Raw genomic sequence first — 13,243 nt, forward strand, 5'->3', positions numbered from 1 at the left:
TAGCCTCCCCTTAAATCTAATCACTCCATTGGAGAGGGTATAACCCTGGGAGCCATTTGGTTGGACAACCAATTGAGTTAATAAGCTCCCCAACCAATCCATTTCCCCATAACTTCCAACTACATCCTTGACCCAATCAGGTACCACAACAGTGATAGCTTGGCAAAGCACCTTCTCTTCCTTTCTTAAGAGGGCATTCGCCATTACATTCTCTTTTCCCTTCTGATATTGGATCGTGTAATCCAACCCTAATAATTTTGACACGCCTTTCCTTTGTAGATGAGTGTGAAGCCTTTGCTGGAGTAGGAATTGGAGGCTTTAATGATCTGTCTTAATCACAAAGAGGTTCCCTTCTAGGTAATGCCTCCATTTATCAACAGCCAGCAATACAACAATCTATTCCTTGTCATATACACTCATCCCTAGATGCTTTGGGGCCAAAGCTTGGCTGATATAGGCCAAGGGTCTTCCCTCTTGCATAAGCACAACCCCTACTCCACTGTCACATGCATCTGTTTCCACAACAAAGGACTTAGAGAAGTCAGGTAGTGTCAAAATCAGGGCTTGAGTCATAGCCTTCTTAAAAGTCCAAAAGGTTGTCTCTGCCTTGGGGTTCCAATGAAAATTGTCATTCTTGAGCAGCTCTATAAGAGGCCTACTTATCACACCATAATGTTGAATGAACTATCTATAGTACCCAATCAACCCCAAGAATCCCCTTAGCTCCTTGACTTTTGCAAGTCTAGGCCAGTTCACCATGACTTCTATCTTTTTAGAATCGATGCTGACTCCCCTTCCCGAAATGACTTAGCCCAAATATTCCACCTCTCCTTTGGCAAAAGTACACTTTGACAACTTGACATACAATTGATTAGATCTAAGGACTTCAAAGGTTGTTCTTATGTGGGATAGGTGGCTCAAGGCTAGGGTTGTGTATGAGTATATCATCAAAGAAAACGAGTATAAACTTCCTCAGGTAAGGACTGAAAATTTAGTTCATCAAAACCTAGAAAGTGGTTGGGGCATTGGTAAGTCTGAAGGGCATAACAATGAACTCGTATGACCCTTGGTGTGTTTGGAAAGCTGTTTTTGGTATATCTAATGGTTTCGTTCGGATTTGGTGATATCTAGCTCACGGGTCCAATTTGGAAAAAATTGTAGCACCAAATAGTTCATCTAGTAGGTTTTCAATAATAGGTATAAGAAATTTGTTTTTAATGGTAATATAATTGAGTTGTCGGTAGTCCACAAAAAACCTCCATGTGCCATCCTTCTTTTTAACAAGGAGCACTGGTGAGGCATAGGGACTTTGGCTGGGTTGGATGATGGATGTAGCTAGCATCTCCTTGACCTATTTTTCTATTTTTGTTTTTTGTATAGGTGCATAAAGGTAGGACCTGACGTTCACAAGCTCGAAGTTAGGTTTGAGGTGTATAAAGTGGTCAAAAGGCCCTTAGGGTGGTAGGGAATTTGGTTCAGCATATAAATCCTTAAATTCTATCAAGAGTAAGTGCAAATCATCAAGAATTTTTATCTTAGTAAGCAGTTGGATGGTAGCAGGGTTTGAGACCACATGCTGCCCTTCCTCTTCCTTCCATTCCACAGCTTGTATTGAATATAGCTGCGAAATCTGTCCTCCCTTTTTTTGCATCAACTTCTGCAACCTTTTCCCTGAGATCATTTTGCTCTCTCCTTGTTCTAGGCTGCCCACCAAAGTTAACTTCCTCTTTTCGATATCCACTATCACCTCCAATTTGTAGAAGTCAGCGTTAATGGACTTAAAATCCTCATCCAATCTGCTCCCAAAACGATATCACACCCTCCCAGGTCCAATATCCTCAAATTAGTTGTAAATTCCACCTGTTGCATCAGCCACTTGAAGTTAGCACACTTGTACTGGCTATACATCTTGTTCCCATTCGCCACAGTAACCAAGAGAGGGTTTGTAGTTGTCATCTTACATTTTAGACCTATAGCAATGGCCTCATTCAGGAAGCTATGGGTGTTGCCACTATCTATCAACACTGTGAGTCTCCTCTTCCCAACCTGCCCCTTCACCTTAATGATCTTACTCGTTGAGCCTCCTCTCAGTGCATGGAAGGAAATTCCCCCCCCCCCCCTCTTATCCCCTTGTCCATCTTCCAACGTCCTCAGGTATCTCCTCTACCACCTCTTCTTCTTCTTCCTTCTCTTCATCAAAACCTTCCATATTCAATAATTGCCTCCTACCATTGATGCCTCGGGCTATACTTCTCTCCCCACACTTAGAACACAGCCCCAGTTGCCTCCACTGCTCCATGGTCTGATTCTTAATTGCACTCGGGTTAGATTGAATTTTGGCTCCCCCTGATTTGGTACCGCAGTTGTGGCCTTAAAGTTTCCTCCTAATTGCTGATTTTGAGTAAGATTAGGTCTTGTCCAGATTTTTTGCTTCTTGAATAAAGCCTCCAAAGTAAGTTTTTGCAATCTCGCTTTTTCAGCCACTTGTTTCACCATTGTAAGCATCACCATCTTAACCATAGGCCTCAATTCATCTTTTAATCCACTAACGAAACCAGCCACAAAATATGGTTCGGTTAGCCTGAGGTCCATAATAGTAATCTTAGTTCTTCAAACTTCATTTCATACTCTACCACCAAGCCCTCTTGCCTCAATTTGTTAAATTCTTCGACCACATCTAGCATATTCTTCTCTCCAAACCGATCACACAATTCCTCCACAAATTCGGCTTGACTAGCCTCACCCTTGGCCTAAGTCCATCCTTGATACCATGAGTCAACCATATCATTGAGATAGGTTGCTGCCAAGGTAACCTTCTACTCTTTGGTGACACAATAAAATTGAAAAAATCTTTCACAACATCAGATCCACCACCTCGGTTTCAATCTCTCAAACACAAGGATGTCAACCCGAGGCATGGGTGTGTGAATAATAGTTTGGGAAGAGGATCCCCATACCTGATTTCCTTGCTCCATAATAGGTTGATCCCCTACTTCCAATCCTTCGTCAGGTCTAGGAAGGATGCCATCACAAGGAAAAATCTAGTCAAAATTTGTCCTTGGGGGGAAATCTGATGGCAGACAGAATTTTGGCAACACCACCAGCATGTTGAACATGATGTTTATCTTTTGGCCATTATGCTCCACCACCATCTTGTTCTTCTCCAATTCTTGCACATTTTCCTTGATGGTCGAAATGTTCTCCCGACTCTGGATCATGGCCTCCTAGGTATGGGACATGCCAAATTCCAGCGTCTCCATCCTAAATTCCAACTGCTTCATCTGACTCCCTTCAGCCATCCTTTGATTGAGTCAAGATCCCGATCTAATAGGGTCCCAATCGATTGGTCTCCTACCTGGGCTTGATCACCTCCCTTGGTCGGAGTTGTTGCGGTCAGCAATCTCTTGGCTTCACCCTTGAGTCGTGCCTGCACATTCGTCGCGTTTCTACTGCCGGGGATCACCGGCTTTGATACCAAATTGTCAAGCCCCGAGATGAGGGTTGGACAATTTGGGAATTCAAGAATAGAAATTGGGGTAGGAACAAAAAGAGAGAGTTGAGAGGGAGATTTGGGAGGGAAGAAAGAGAGAGTTTCTACGATTACTTCAAAACTGTCCACCAACTTCTTATAGTGGTCTTTTTAAAGACTTCTCCTTTTTGTTGAGAGGCAACTGTCAACTAAAGGAGTATAACCACCTAACAACTTACTCAACCGCCTACTTATTACAAGTGGTTTAAACTTCCTCCTCCAATTGTCTAATCTACCCCTGGGTTCGTAACACTCGAGTGCTTTTCCTAAGGTTCCTTTGTAGTTTAATCGCAAGGTATTATAACTAACCATGACAAAGTAAAGACAATTAGATAGTGGTATCTATAAAATCACTTTCTGAGATTCATAATTTTTGTGGGTTAGCTACCTTATTAGAGTTCATTAAAGGACTTAGTTCCAATATGACTCAAGTTTCAAGGCAGTGGACAAGGTCTGCACCTAAAGCTTTTGAGAAAATTAAACAAAAAGTGATTTAAGAGTCTTGTTTTAAAATTGTTTAGGTTTCTTGTGATGCATCAGGCATGCGCATATAGGGTAGTCGTAAGTCAAGAGTCATCCTATTGCATATTTCAACAACAAACTTAACTATGCTACACAATACTCTTACATATCATAAAAGTTTTACATTGTCGTTTAAGCATTGCATAATTGGAATAATTTAATTGGTACCAAAAGAACTTTCCATACTCTAACCATCAAGCTTTTTAAGATGGTTTTATTCCTAAAGAAAGTTAAATACTATAGGCAAAATGGGTTGAATTTTTTCATGAATACACTTCTTATCATTAATCATAGTGTAGTTGTTGGAAACAAATTGCTGACACATTAAATAGAGTTGTTTTGATCTTATAAACTGTAAGTGATCATGTGACGCATTTTGATAGGTTATAAGAAAATTTTGTTGCTTTACATAATTTTAGCATATCTATAAAAAGTTTGAGTAGGATAATAGGAAAACCATATTGATTTTATGCTACAAGATAGTCACTTATTTAGAAAGGCTCAATTTTGCATTCCTTGCACTTCACCTAGAGATGCTTCATATTTTTCTAAGCTATTCATTTGGAATGATGATGTTTGCTTACAAATTTGTCATCATATTTCTCTATAGGCGGTCATTCATCTCTTTTAGTTTTAAGACAAATTCCTCAGCTTCTGCCACCTCCACCATCCTCACTTGATCAAATTGAAAAGGTTGTCAAGATCTAAACTTACTTCTTTCCATGGGATTGTCATTGCTTCTTTGTGCATTGGAGGTGTCATGCCAAGACAAAGGCTTCTTGGATTAAGGAGGATGAATTTTGTCATCTTGACCCAGCACTTTCAGGTAGTACCTTACTCATCACTCTCCTAAAGGGAGTACTTCTTGAGACAACCCAATCCCACATCGACCAACCAAGAAGAAGTGACGGGGATCAACAACAATTTTTTTATTTATTTTTGTTTTCAAGAAAAGGAAAGATTTATAATATTTTTATTTTTAGAGTTTAGTTGTCTAAAAATCCTAATTACTTTTATTTATTTTTTTATTGTCTTTTCAATTGAAACTGTTGGTCCATAGCCCATGACCTAGCAACTGCTACGTGGGACTACTTGTTGAGACCTGAGGAGAAGGTTGCGACTCACAATATGGATAGGGATAAAGAGTTACGCCTTTGCTAACAGCTATAGCTTTCGGCACAGTGGTTAGCGCTCAGTCCTAAAGGTTTCTGGTGAGGTTAACATGGTGGGGTCAACAATTGGTATCAGAGTAGATTACAAGTTCAAGTCTCTTCCATGGCAGTTCTAGGGAGTTGGGGGGGGGGGGGGGGGGAGGGATTGTTGGTCCATAGACCATGCCCCAGCAACTACTTCGTGGGACTGCCTGTTGAAACCTGAGGAGAAGGTTGCAACCCACAGTGTGGACCACAATCCATTTTTGTGGTCGTTTTCTTGGTTTTTCTTGTTGGCTCGGCAGTGGTGGTGCATTCAAGAGGTTGTCGGAAAGTATTCTTGCCTTATCTTCACAACCATGGCATACAGCCATGTTTCACTTGTCCCTATACTCTATTAGCCCATGCTCACATGCCACTCAAATTTTGGGTTGAAGCATTTCAAATAGCAGTTTACACCATTAATTTGCTTCCTTCTTCACCCCTCAAATTTAGCATACCATTTGAATTGCTATATTACAAACAGCCTAATTACCTAATGCTACAACCTTTTAGATGTGCTTGTTTTCCCTACCTACGACCTTATATCAAGCACAAGTTTGATTTCCACTCCACCAAATGTGATTTTCTTGGGTATAGTCATGTTCAAGTTGGTTATAAGTGTTTGCATCTCTCAAGATGGGTTTATGTTTCAAGGCATGTGCAATTTAATCCTGATGATCTCCCTTTTCCTAATATGTTCTCTTCTTCTTCTTCTTCTTCTCAGTCCATTTCTAGTGGTTTTTCCACTCTATGCTTCCAGTCTCTTCCTTCCTCCACTTCCTCTCAAGTAGCACAACCCTCAAATTCCTCCTTATCAAACATTGTTTCTCCTACTTCTTCCTCTTCACCTACTAATTCCTTGCTTCTTCTTGTTGTCACACAACCTATGCAATCTTCTTCCAAACCTACAGCTCGTGTCCCTAAACACACAATTGCTCCAGCCCCTTCTTCCCATCCTATGCTTACTAGGTCCAAGGCCAAGCAACTCCTAATTACTTCTCCTCGTGCCCTAGTGAGTTCCCTAGAGCCTAGTTCTGTTCATGAGGCCTTTTTAGACTCACGATGGGTTAAGGCTATGGAGGAAGAGTTTGCAGCCTTGCAACGCAATCATACCTGGGATTTGGTTCCCTTCTCTAAGGATATGAATCTTATTAGTTGCAAGTGGGTTTTTTTTAGAATTAAGTATAATTCTGATGGGACAGTGCTTGAAGCACAAGACTCGGTTAGCAACCAAGGGGTTTCTTCAAACTCCAAGAATTGATTATGCAGAGACATTTAGCCTTGTTGTTAAGGCTCCTATTACTCGAGTTCTATTCTCATTGGATGTTACATTTGATTGGGATATACAGCAAGTGGATGTAAATAATGTTTTTCTAAATGGTGATCTCATTGAGGAGGTATTTATGTCTCAGCCAAAGGGGTTTGTGGATTCTCAATATCCTTCACATGTATGTAAGCTAAAAAAGTCTCTCTATAGCCTTAAGCAAGCTCCTCGAGCTTGGTACACCAAATTGAGGGCTGCTCTACAGTCTTGGGGTTTACAAGGGCTATGTCTGATGCTTCTTTGTTTATTGTTGGAAAAAGGAACCAGTATTCCTTGATAGTTTTATTGATGTCAATAATAGAATTTATACAAGAAGGTTCCTAAGAATTCTCCTATATTTTAGGACTAGATTACCTACCTTATATCTAGGACTAGATTACATCAATTTAAATGCAACAAGAAGATAAAACACAAAAATAGATACAAAAGATAGAAGAATAAAAACAACCTATCTCTATCTTGATCTCGGCCATAGCTTCTTATCTATCATGCGAGATAACTCTATCTTGAAGTCTCCTTGCTGTTTATCTACTCCTTTTATAACTTGGACTTCTTCTCTATTATGCTCGGATACTTTAACATTTATCAAACAAACTTTTGAGTTTGGGTTGTTCATTTTGGTGTATGTAGATGATATCCTAGTCACGGGATCCAATATCACAGCCCTTAGAACTTGTATTCAGGATTTGGATACTCATTTTGTTCTAAAAACTCTAGGATTTGTCAATTATTTCCTAGGGTTTGAAGCACACAGGAATCATAGTGGCATTTATCTCACTCAAAGTACACTTTGGATCTATTGAGGAAGGCAGCTATACAAGACTGTAAGCCTTGTGCAACCCCTATGAATACAACTGTTTCTTTAACTGATGAGGGTGATCTTTTCTCTAATCCATTATTATATCAGACTAGTTGGATCCTTACAATATTTGACCTATATTAGACCGGATATTGCCTTTGCAATCAATAAGTTAAGTCAGTTTCTATCTTCCCCTAAGCAGCAGCATTGGTTGGCTTGTAAGAGACTACTTTGATACCTCAAGGGTACTCTTGGTTTGGGTTTGTTGTTTTCTCCTTCACCCAAAGAATTGCCCTTAATTGTGTACACCGATGTTGATCACGCTGGTTGTAAGGTTACTAGGCAATCAACTAGTGGCATATGTGTGTTTCTTGGAAATAATTTGATAGTTTGGGGTTCTCAGAAATAGTCAGTGGTTGCAAGGTCTGTTGGGGAAGCTGAGTATAGGGCTATTGCTCAAGGTGTAACTGAAATTTTGTGGATGAAATCCTTATTTTCAGAGTTGGGGTATTCATGTGTTCATACATCAATTGAATGGAGTGACAATCTAGCTGCTAAGAGTATTGCCGAAAATCCGGTTTTACATTCTTGCACTAAGCACATTGAGATTGATGTGCATTTCGTGCGAGAAAATGTGGAGAATGGTGAAATTGAGATTTGTTATGTTCCTACTTCTCATCAACTAGTTGATATCTTCACTAAGGGCTTATGAAGGAGCAGGTTTCAATTTTTGTGTGACAAGCTTAATCTTAAGTTGTCACCTGTTCAGACAGTTTCTCAAGGACTTTCAAATAAACAGCCATCCAAGAGGGAGTCTGGTTTGAAGGGGAATGTGAAAGAACATGTTACTTGAAGTTGTTTGTAATCATGTTGTTGCTATTAAATCAATTGTTGTTTGTTGTAATGTTGATTATAGTTTGTTGTATGTATTAGTGTGATGTTTAGTTAGGTGGTTGCTTGTAGGCTTGCTGAGTATATAAACTTAGCAATGCCTTCTTCTTGATGTATCTTTCATTTTCATTTGATCATTTCATTTCCTAGTGAATTACGAGAGTTTCGTTCTTCTCTCTCAATTGTGTCCTAGCTATCTTTTGTGCCCTAGCCTACTGTTACAAGCATGAATTGTTGCATCTGATCATGCAACATGTTGCTTTGTTCTCTCATCTGCTCTCAGATCTAATTGTGCATGTCTCCTCGCAAATGATCTGAGACCTCTTCCAACTTCTTATCGACCACCACTCCAATTGCTTCCTCCATGGATCCTACTCGTCTCTACATTTCCATCACTGTGGTTGTCACTTGTTGTAGCTGCATTTCCATTTGCTTCATGCGAGTGTCGAAAACCTTCAGCCAGGAGCATGCTCTGATACCAATTTGTCATATCATTGATCTAACAAAGGTAACTCTCCTCTATTTAGAAGAGAATAAGGTAGAAAATGTAGAAAGAGGGAAGGGAAATTTGAGAATTGAGGGAGAAGGATCGAGAAGAGAGAGAGAAAAGTAGAGGGAAATTGAGAGTAAAGGGAAATTCTTGTATTCGATGCCTTTCAAATGAGTTGGGACCGTGCTTTTAAACTAGTCCCCCTGCGGAAAGTTGGCACCAATAACAGTTACCACTTCCATGTACAAATTCAAACATACTCACCTAGGTACAGCTCATTACAGCCATAATTCCCCTTAATACAATAGTTTCAGCCTAGGTACACGACACATAGACTACTGAAGAACTTTGCTTCAGAAGCTTTTGTCATATGTTTAATCAAAAGCAATCCCCAATAGAAGGTGACCATACCCTTTAAAAAAAGTCTATAGACTTGTTAGGAACTTCATTGGTCTTGACATGAAAATACAATTATGCAATTGAAAGGATACTGAACTTGTTGCATAAAAATCACAATTGCAGTTTACAAATCTCTTTTTTATTACCAATTTGAGTAATTACACACTCTGACATATACAATAACTGAAAATTACAAGTAAAAGCCAATAGAATAGATCCAAACCAACCAAGACCAGGAAAAAATCAATAAAGGAAAACAATCTCAAACCATACCTTTGAACTTTGCATTGTCCACATCACCAGATTCCTGTATGGGTGCATCCTGAAAATGAGACCACTGGTTTTACAACATAGGATAAACCAAAAACAAAACGGTACAATTAAGTTTTGAAAAAAGCAAAACAAAAAGGTTAATCTTCCTCACATAATCATATGAAGTAAGATCAGGCTTGTAATCAGACCCATCTGCAGCAGCATTAGCACCATTATAAAATCCAAAGTTTGTTCCACCGTGTGCCATCTAGAAATTACAAACAGCAAAGTCAATATCAATATCATCCGTATTACCAATCAAACCAGAAAAACTAAAACATTAGGACATACATAGAGCACTGCAGAACCATTCCCCATCAAAATATTTTCCAGGGCAGCTGCTGTAAAATCAGCACCTGTTTTTGCCATATTCTCTCCCCAGTGAGTAAGCCAGCCAGTATAAAACTCTCTGGAATCAAAAACATTATGAGCATTCCTAAACTGCACTTATCAAATTGTTAAATGTCAACAAAAGAAACATAATACTTACGCAGAAAGAGGTGGTGATTTGCCTGGGGCATTGAACTCCTTTTGCAGATGAAAACAAGGCCATGGATCATCACCAGTTGTAAAGTCAACAGCTAGAAATCAACAATTGAGATGAACTTATCAGTTCAATTAACAGAATATGCTATAGAATCATGAAAATGTAAAATACATAAATCATTCATTGCTAATCTTCAGGTATACTCCAATTGAGTTATCTTCCAATCTCAAGGGTGGGAAGGTTTTTCAGAAGTTACCCACATAACCTGGAAGCTAAAAATGAATATGTCATCTCAAAAACGCATTATAGAAGTCATTTAACCCCATAGTGGGAAAAGCATCCAATTCAGAGCAAAAAAAAAAAAGATTTATTAAATGTCTTCAACAAGGCACTTTTTTGCATGTTTTCTTTATTCTCCCTCCCAACCATAATGGCCAACTTGGAGGAGCAGCCTTTCAATTCATGACAGGCCATATTCACTTCACAATTCTATCCCCCTTCAAGAAGGCAAGTGTCCCACAACCATTGGTTATGCTCATGTTGGCAAAGTAAGAAAATTGTTCAAACAAGATCACATTTTGATCAACCAATTGATTTAGGTCTTCTTCATACCATAGTCGGGGGAACCAGAAAGAGACAAGTGGGGCACTTCCTGTACCAAGATGTACCATATATATTATATATTGTGCTTTTCTATCCATTAATTGCAAATGTACCATGTCACAAACCAATCCCTCATTAGTAGTCTTTTAGGAAGGTCTTGGATATATTACCCAGTCCAATGAAGTCAATAGTCAACTTCAACTAGCACTTTTAGGGTGAGGGTCCATGTTGTTATATACGTGGAATCAAACCCAACCAAGGACCACTTTTAGGGTGAGGGTCCATGTTGTTATATAAGTGGCATCAAACCCAACCAAGGACCACTACCATTTTAGACGGACCTGGATCAAGTTCAAATATGAAATTTCTAGTATGGACGCTGGCAATTAAAGGGAGTTTGTCATAACCTAATCTCACATCAAGAGCCTGCCAGGAAGGTTGTGAGGCCCAGCTTATTTTTTTTAAAAAAAAATCAAAGGGCTGCCCCATTATATTTCAAAAAACAAAAAAGAAAGAAACTATTAGGGCTCCATAATCCATGGCTATTACAAGAAAAAGGAAACAAAGGAGATTCCCATTTCAGCACTTTCAATTCTCACAAATGGCTCTCCAAAAATAAAAAAACTCAACTTGAAGATTCTAGCAATCGTTTCCAAAATGATCTTCAATCAAATCTCTCTATCATGTGAGCATTACCATGGAATCACTCAATCAATCTTCACATTTCCTATTCTAGCAAGTTCATGCTCTTTCAACCCCTTTGGAGTTCTATTTTCAGTCCTCCCTCCCTCTCTCCCTCCCCCCCTCTCAATCTATCTTCTTTTTGTCTCTTCTATTGAGAGTTTTATTTGGAGTTTGATGGTTTCCAGTTTTACTCTCTTAACAGCTCAACAGCTTCATTTCCCATGGATTCCTAAGGGAGAAGGATTCAACATTGGAAAGCAGTGATCGATTATAGGTAAACTTCACTCCCTTTTTTATTTACATCCATTCTAACTCAATTTTACTAATTGAATGCAAGGATCTAAGAGCCTTCTTCGATTAACCACCACTAGTCATTAAGTAATCTCAGCCATATCAGGAACTCAAGACTCAAGTCCAATATAGAAGAACCTCAAATAAATAACTGTAATGAAACAAATACGAAATCAAGAAGTGAAGCAAGGAGCTGAACCTTTGAGCTTGATCGAATCTTGATATCAATCTAAAATCAAGAGAAGGCCAAACCCGACTAAAATCTCCAAGGACTCTGAAACTCAAGGAAAGGTAGGCAAATTGAAAAATCCAACTGCAGCCCAACCGTTTGGATTTGAGCCGTGCAAGAAGTTTGATTTTAAAATTCTTTACTATTTTCAACTGTAGATCTAATCTGATTATTGGGACCATCTCTATAGGATGTAAATTGACCGGCCACAATGTAATTTACCCAAACAACTTGAAAAGATTTAACTTGATCATACCTATTTTAAGTTAAGCTTAATTCAACTTAATTTTCTAAAAGAACACGTGTATAGATTTAAAACTTATTTATAAACTACCTCAATTGTTAGGTCAGTATTAATGTTCATCCAATTGTATTGTCATAATTGTAGTAATTAAGAACATATTGATAAGAAACTAAATATAGTATGGAAATTTAAATCAACATAGTAGTTAGTATTATTCTTACTTTAGGTTTTTGACATAATTTATTCATTTAAATTTACTGTTAGGTGATCCAAGCATGTCCCAAGTGGAACCCCCCAGTGCACTGATTTATTTTTTTATAAGCACTGTGAGTGGTGAACTGTATTATGGTGTTTTTCTCTTGCATGCTTACATTCAACTATTGCTACCCTTTATGCTTGCAACTTACTTATATCATAGATGTCATCTCTTTTCTTTTAAATGTATAAAATGGGGAAATAGGAGTTCATGTTTATTGCCATGCGTGCTGATCATCTTGACTCGTACATCTATGTTACAAGAAATTGCACAACTGAATATGGGATCAACATTGCGTATAGGATTAAACAATTTGAACATGAGAAGAACTAACATAATAATTATGTATTCATAGCATTGGGAGCAAATAGTTAGTTTTAAATAAGATAAGTACAGGATATTAGTGTAATTAACTTAAAATATTTATATATATATTCTCTTGTATTATATACTTTTGATACAATACACACATTACTTAATTCACATGGTATCATAGCCATTAGACAAACCCTAACCCGCATTGCCACCGCCGTCACTGCCACCCCCGATCGACATCACAACCTCTATTCAACGCAGTTGTTTGTCTTCTCTAACCGCTTGCAACGTAAGACGAAAAGCTTCTGTCAAATCTGAAACCATCATCGTCGACTGACTAATGCATGTCATCGTTGACTAACTGCCTCTGCCAATAGTCGGGCCTCCCGTTTTCACAGCAGCCGCATCTGCTATCGATTTGCCTTCTTCGGCCGCCATCGTCTATGTCCATTGTTTGAGACGCCTTCGCAGTTAGCAGCCTTCCCTACCTTCTTCGACTTTGACTCTGTTCTTGGGTCACTTGCCATCGTCGCCTGTTCGCCCCATCACCGTCGCACATCCGCTTCTCCTCTGACTGCCTACGCCTTCGCAACGACCACCTTACCTCCCGCCGTCGCAGCTTTTGACCGCCTTCACCGTCAACCTCTCTATCTACTTCTTTACCTCGACATTCAT

At 39.0% G+C, this 13,243-nt stretch overlaps 1 protein-coding gene across 2 annotated transcripts in view; it reads right to left on the reverse strand.

Annotated features, from left to right (window-relative positions):
- Positions 1–13,243, reverse strand: part of LOC127791188 (beta-galactosidase 17) — an 82,797-nt gene that overhangs the window by 24,891 nt on the left and 44,663 nt on the right. For both annotated transcript variants that reach the window (XM_052321024.1, XM_052321023.1), the window contains exons 8-11: positions 9,950–10,040; positions 9,751–9,868; positions 9,572–9,667; positions 9,421–9,469 (exon numbers count right to left, since the gene is read on the reverse strand). In XM_052321024.1, coding sequence (XP_052176984.1) covers positions 9,421–9,469; positions 9,572–9,667; positions 9,751–9,868; positions 9,950–10,040 — 354 coding nt within the window. The remainder of the gene's footprint in view (positions 1–9,420; positions 9,470–9,571; positions 9,668–9,750; positions 9,869–9,949; positions 10,041–13,243) is intronic.

The sequence above is a fragment of the Diospyros lotus genome, chromosome 14 (assembly GCF_014633365.1).
Source record: "Diospyros lotus cultivar Yz01 chromosome 14, ASM1463336v1, whole genome shotgun sequence".
Lineage (NCBI taxonomy): Eukaryota > Viridiplantae > Streptophyta > Magnoliopsida > Ericales > Ebenaceae > Diospyros > Diospyros lotus.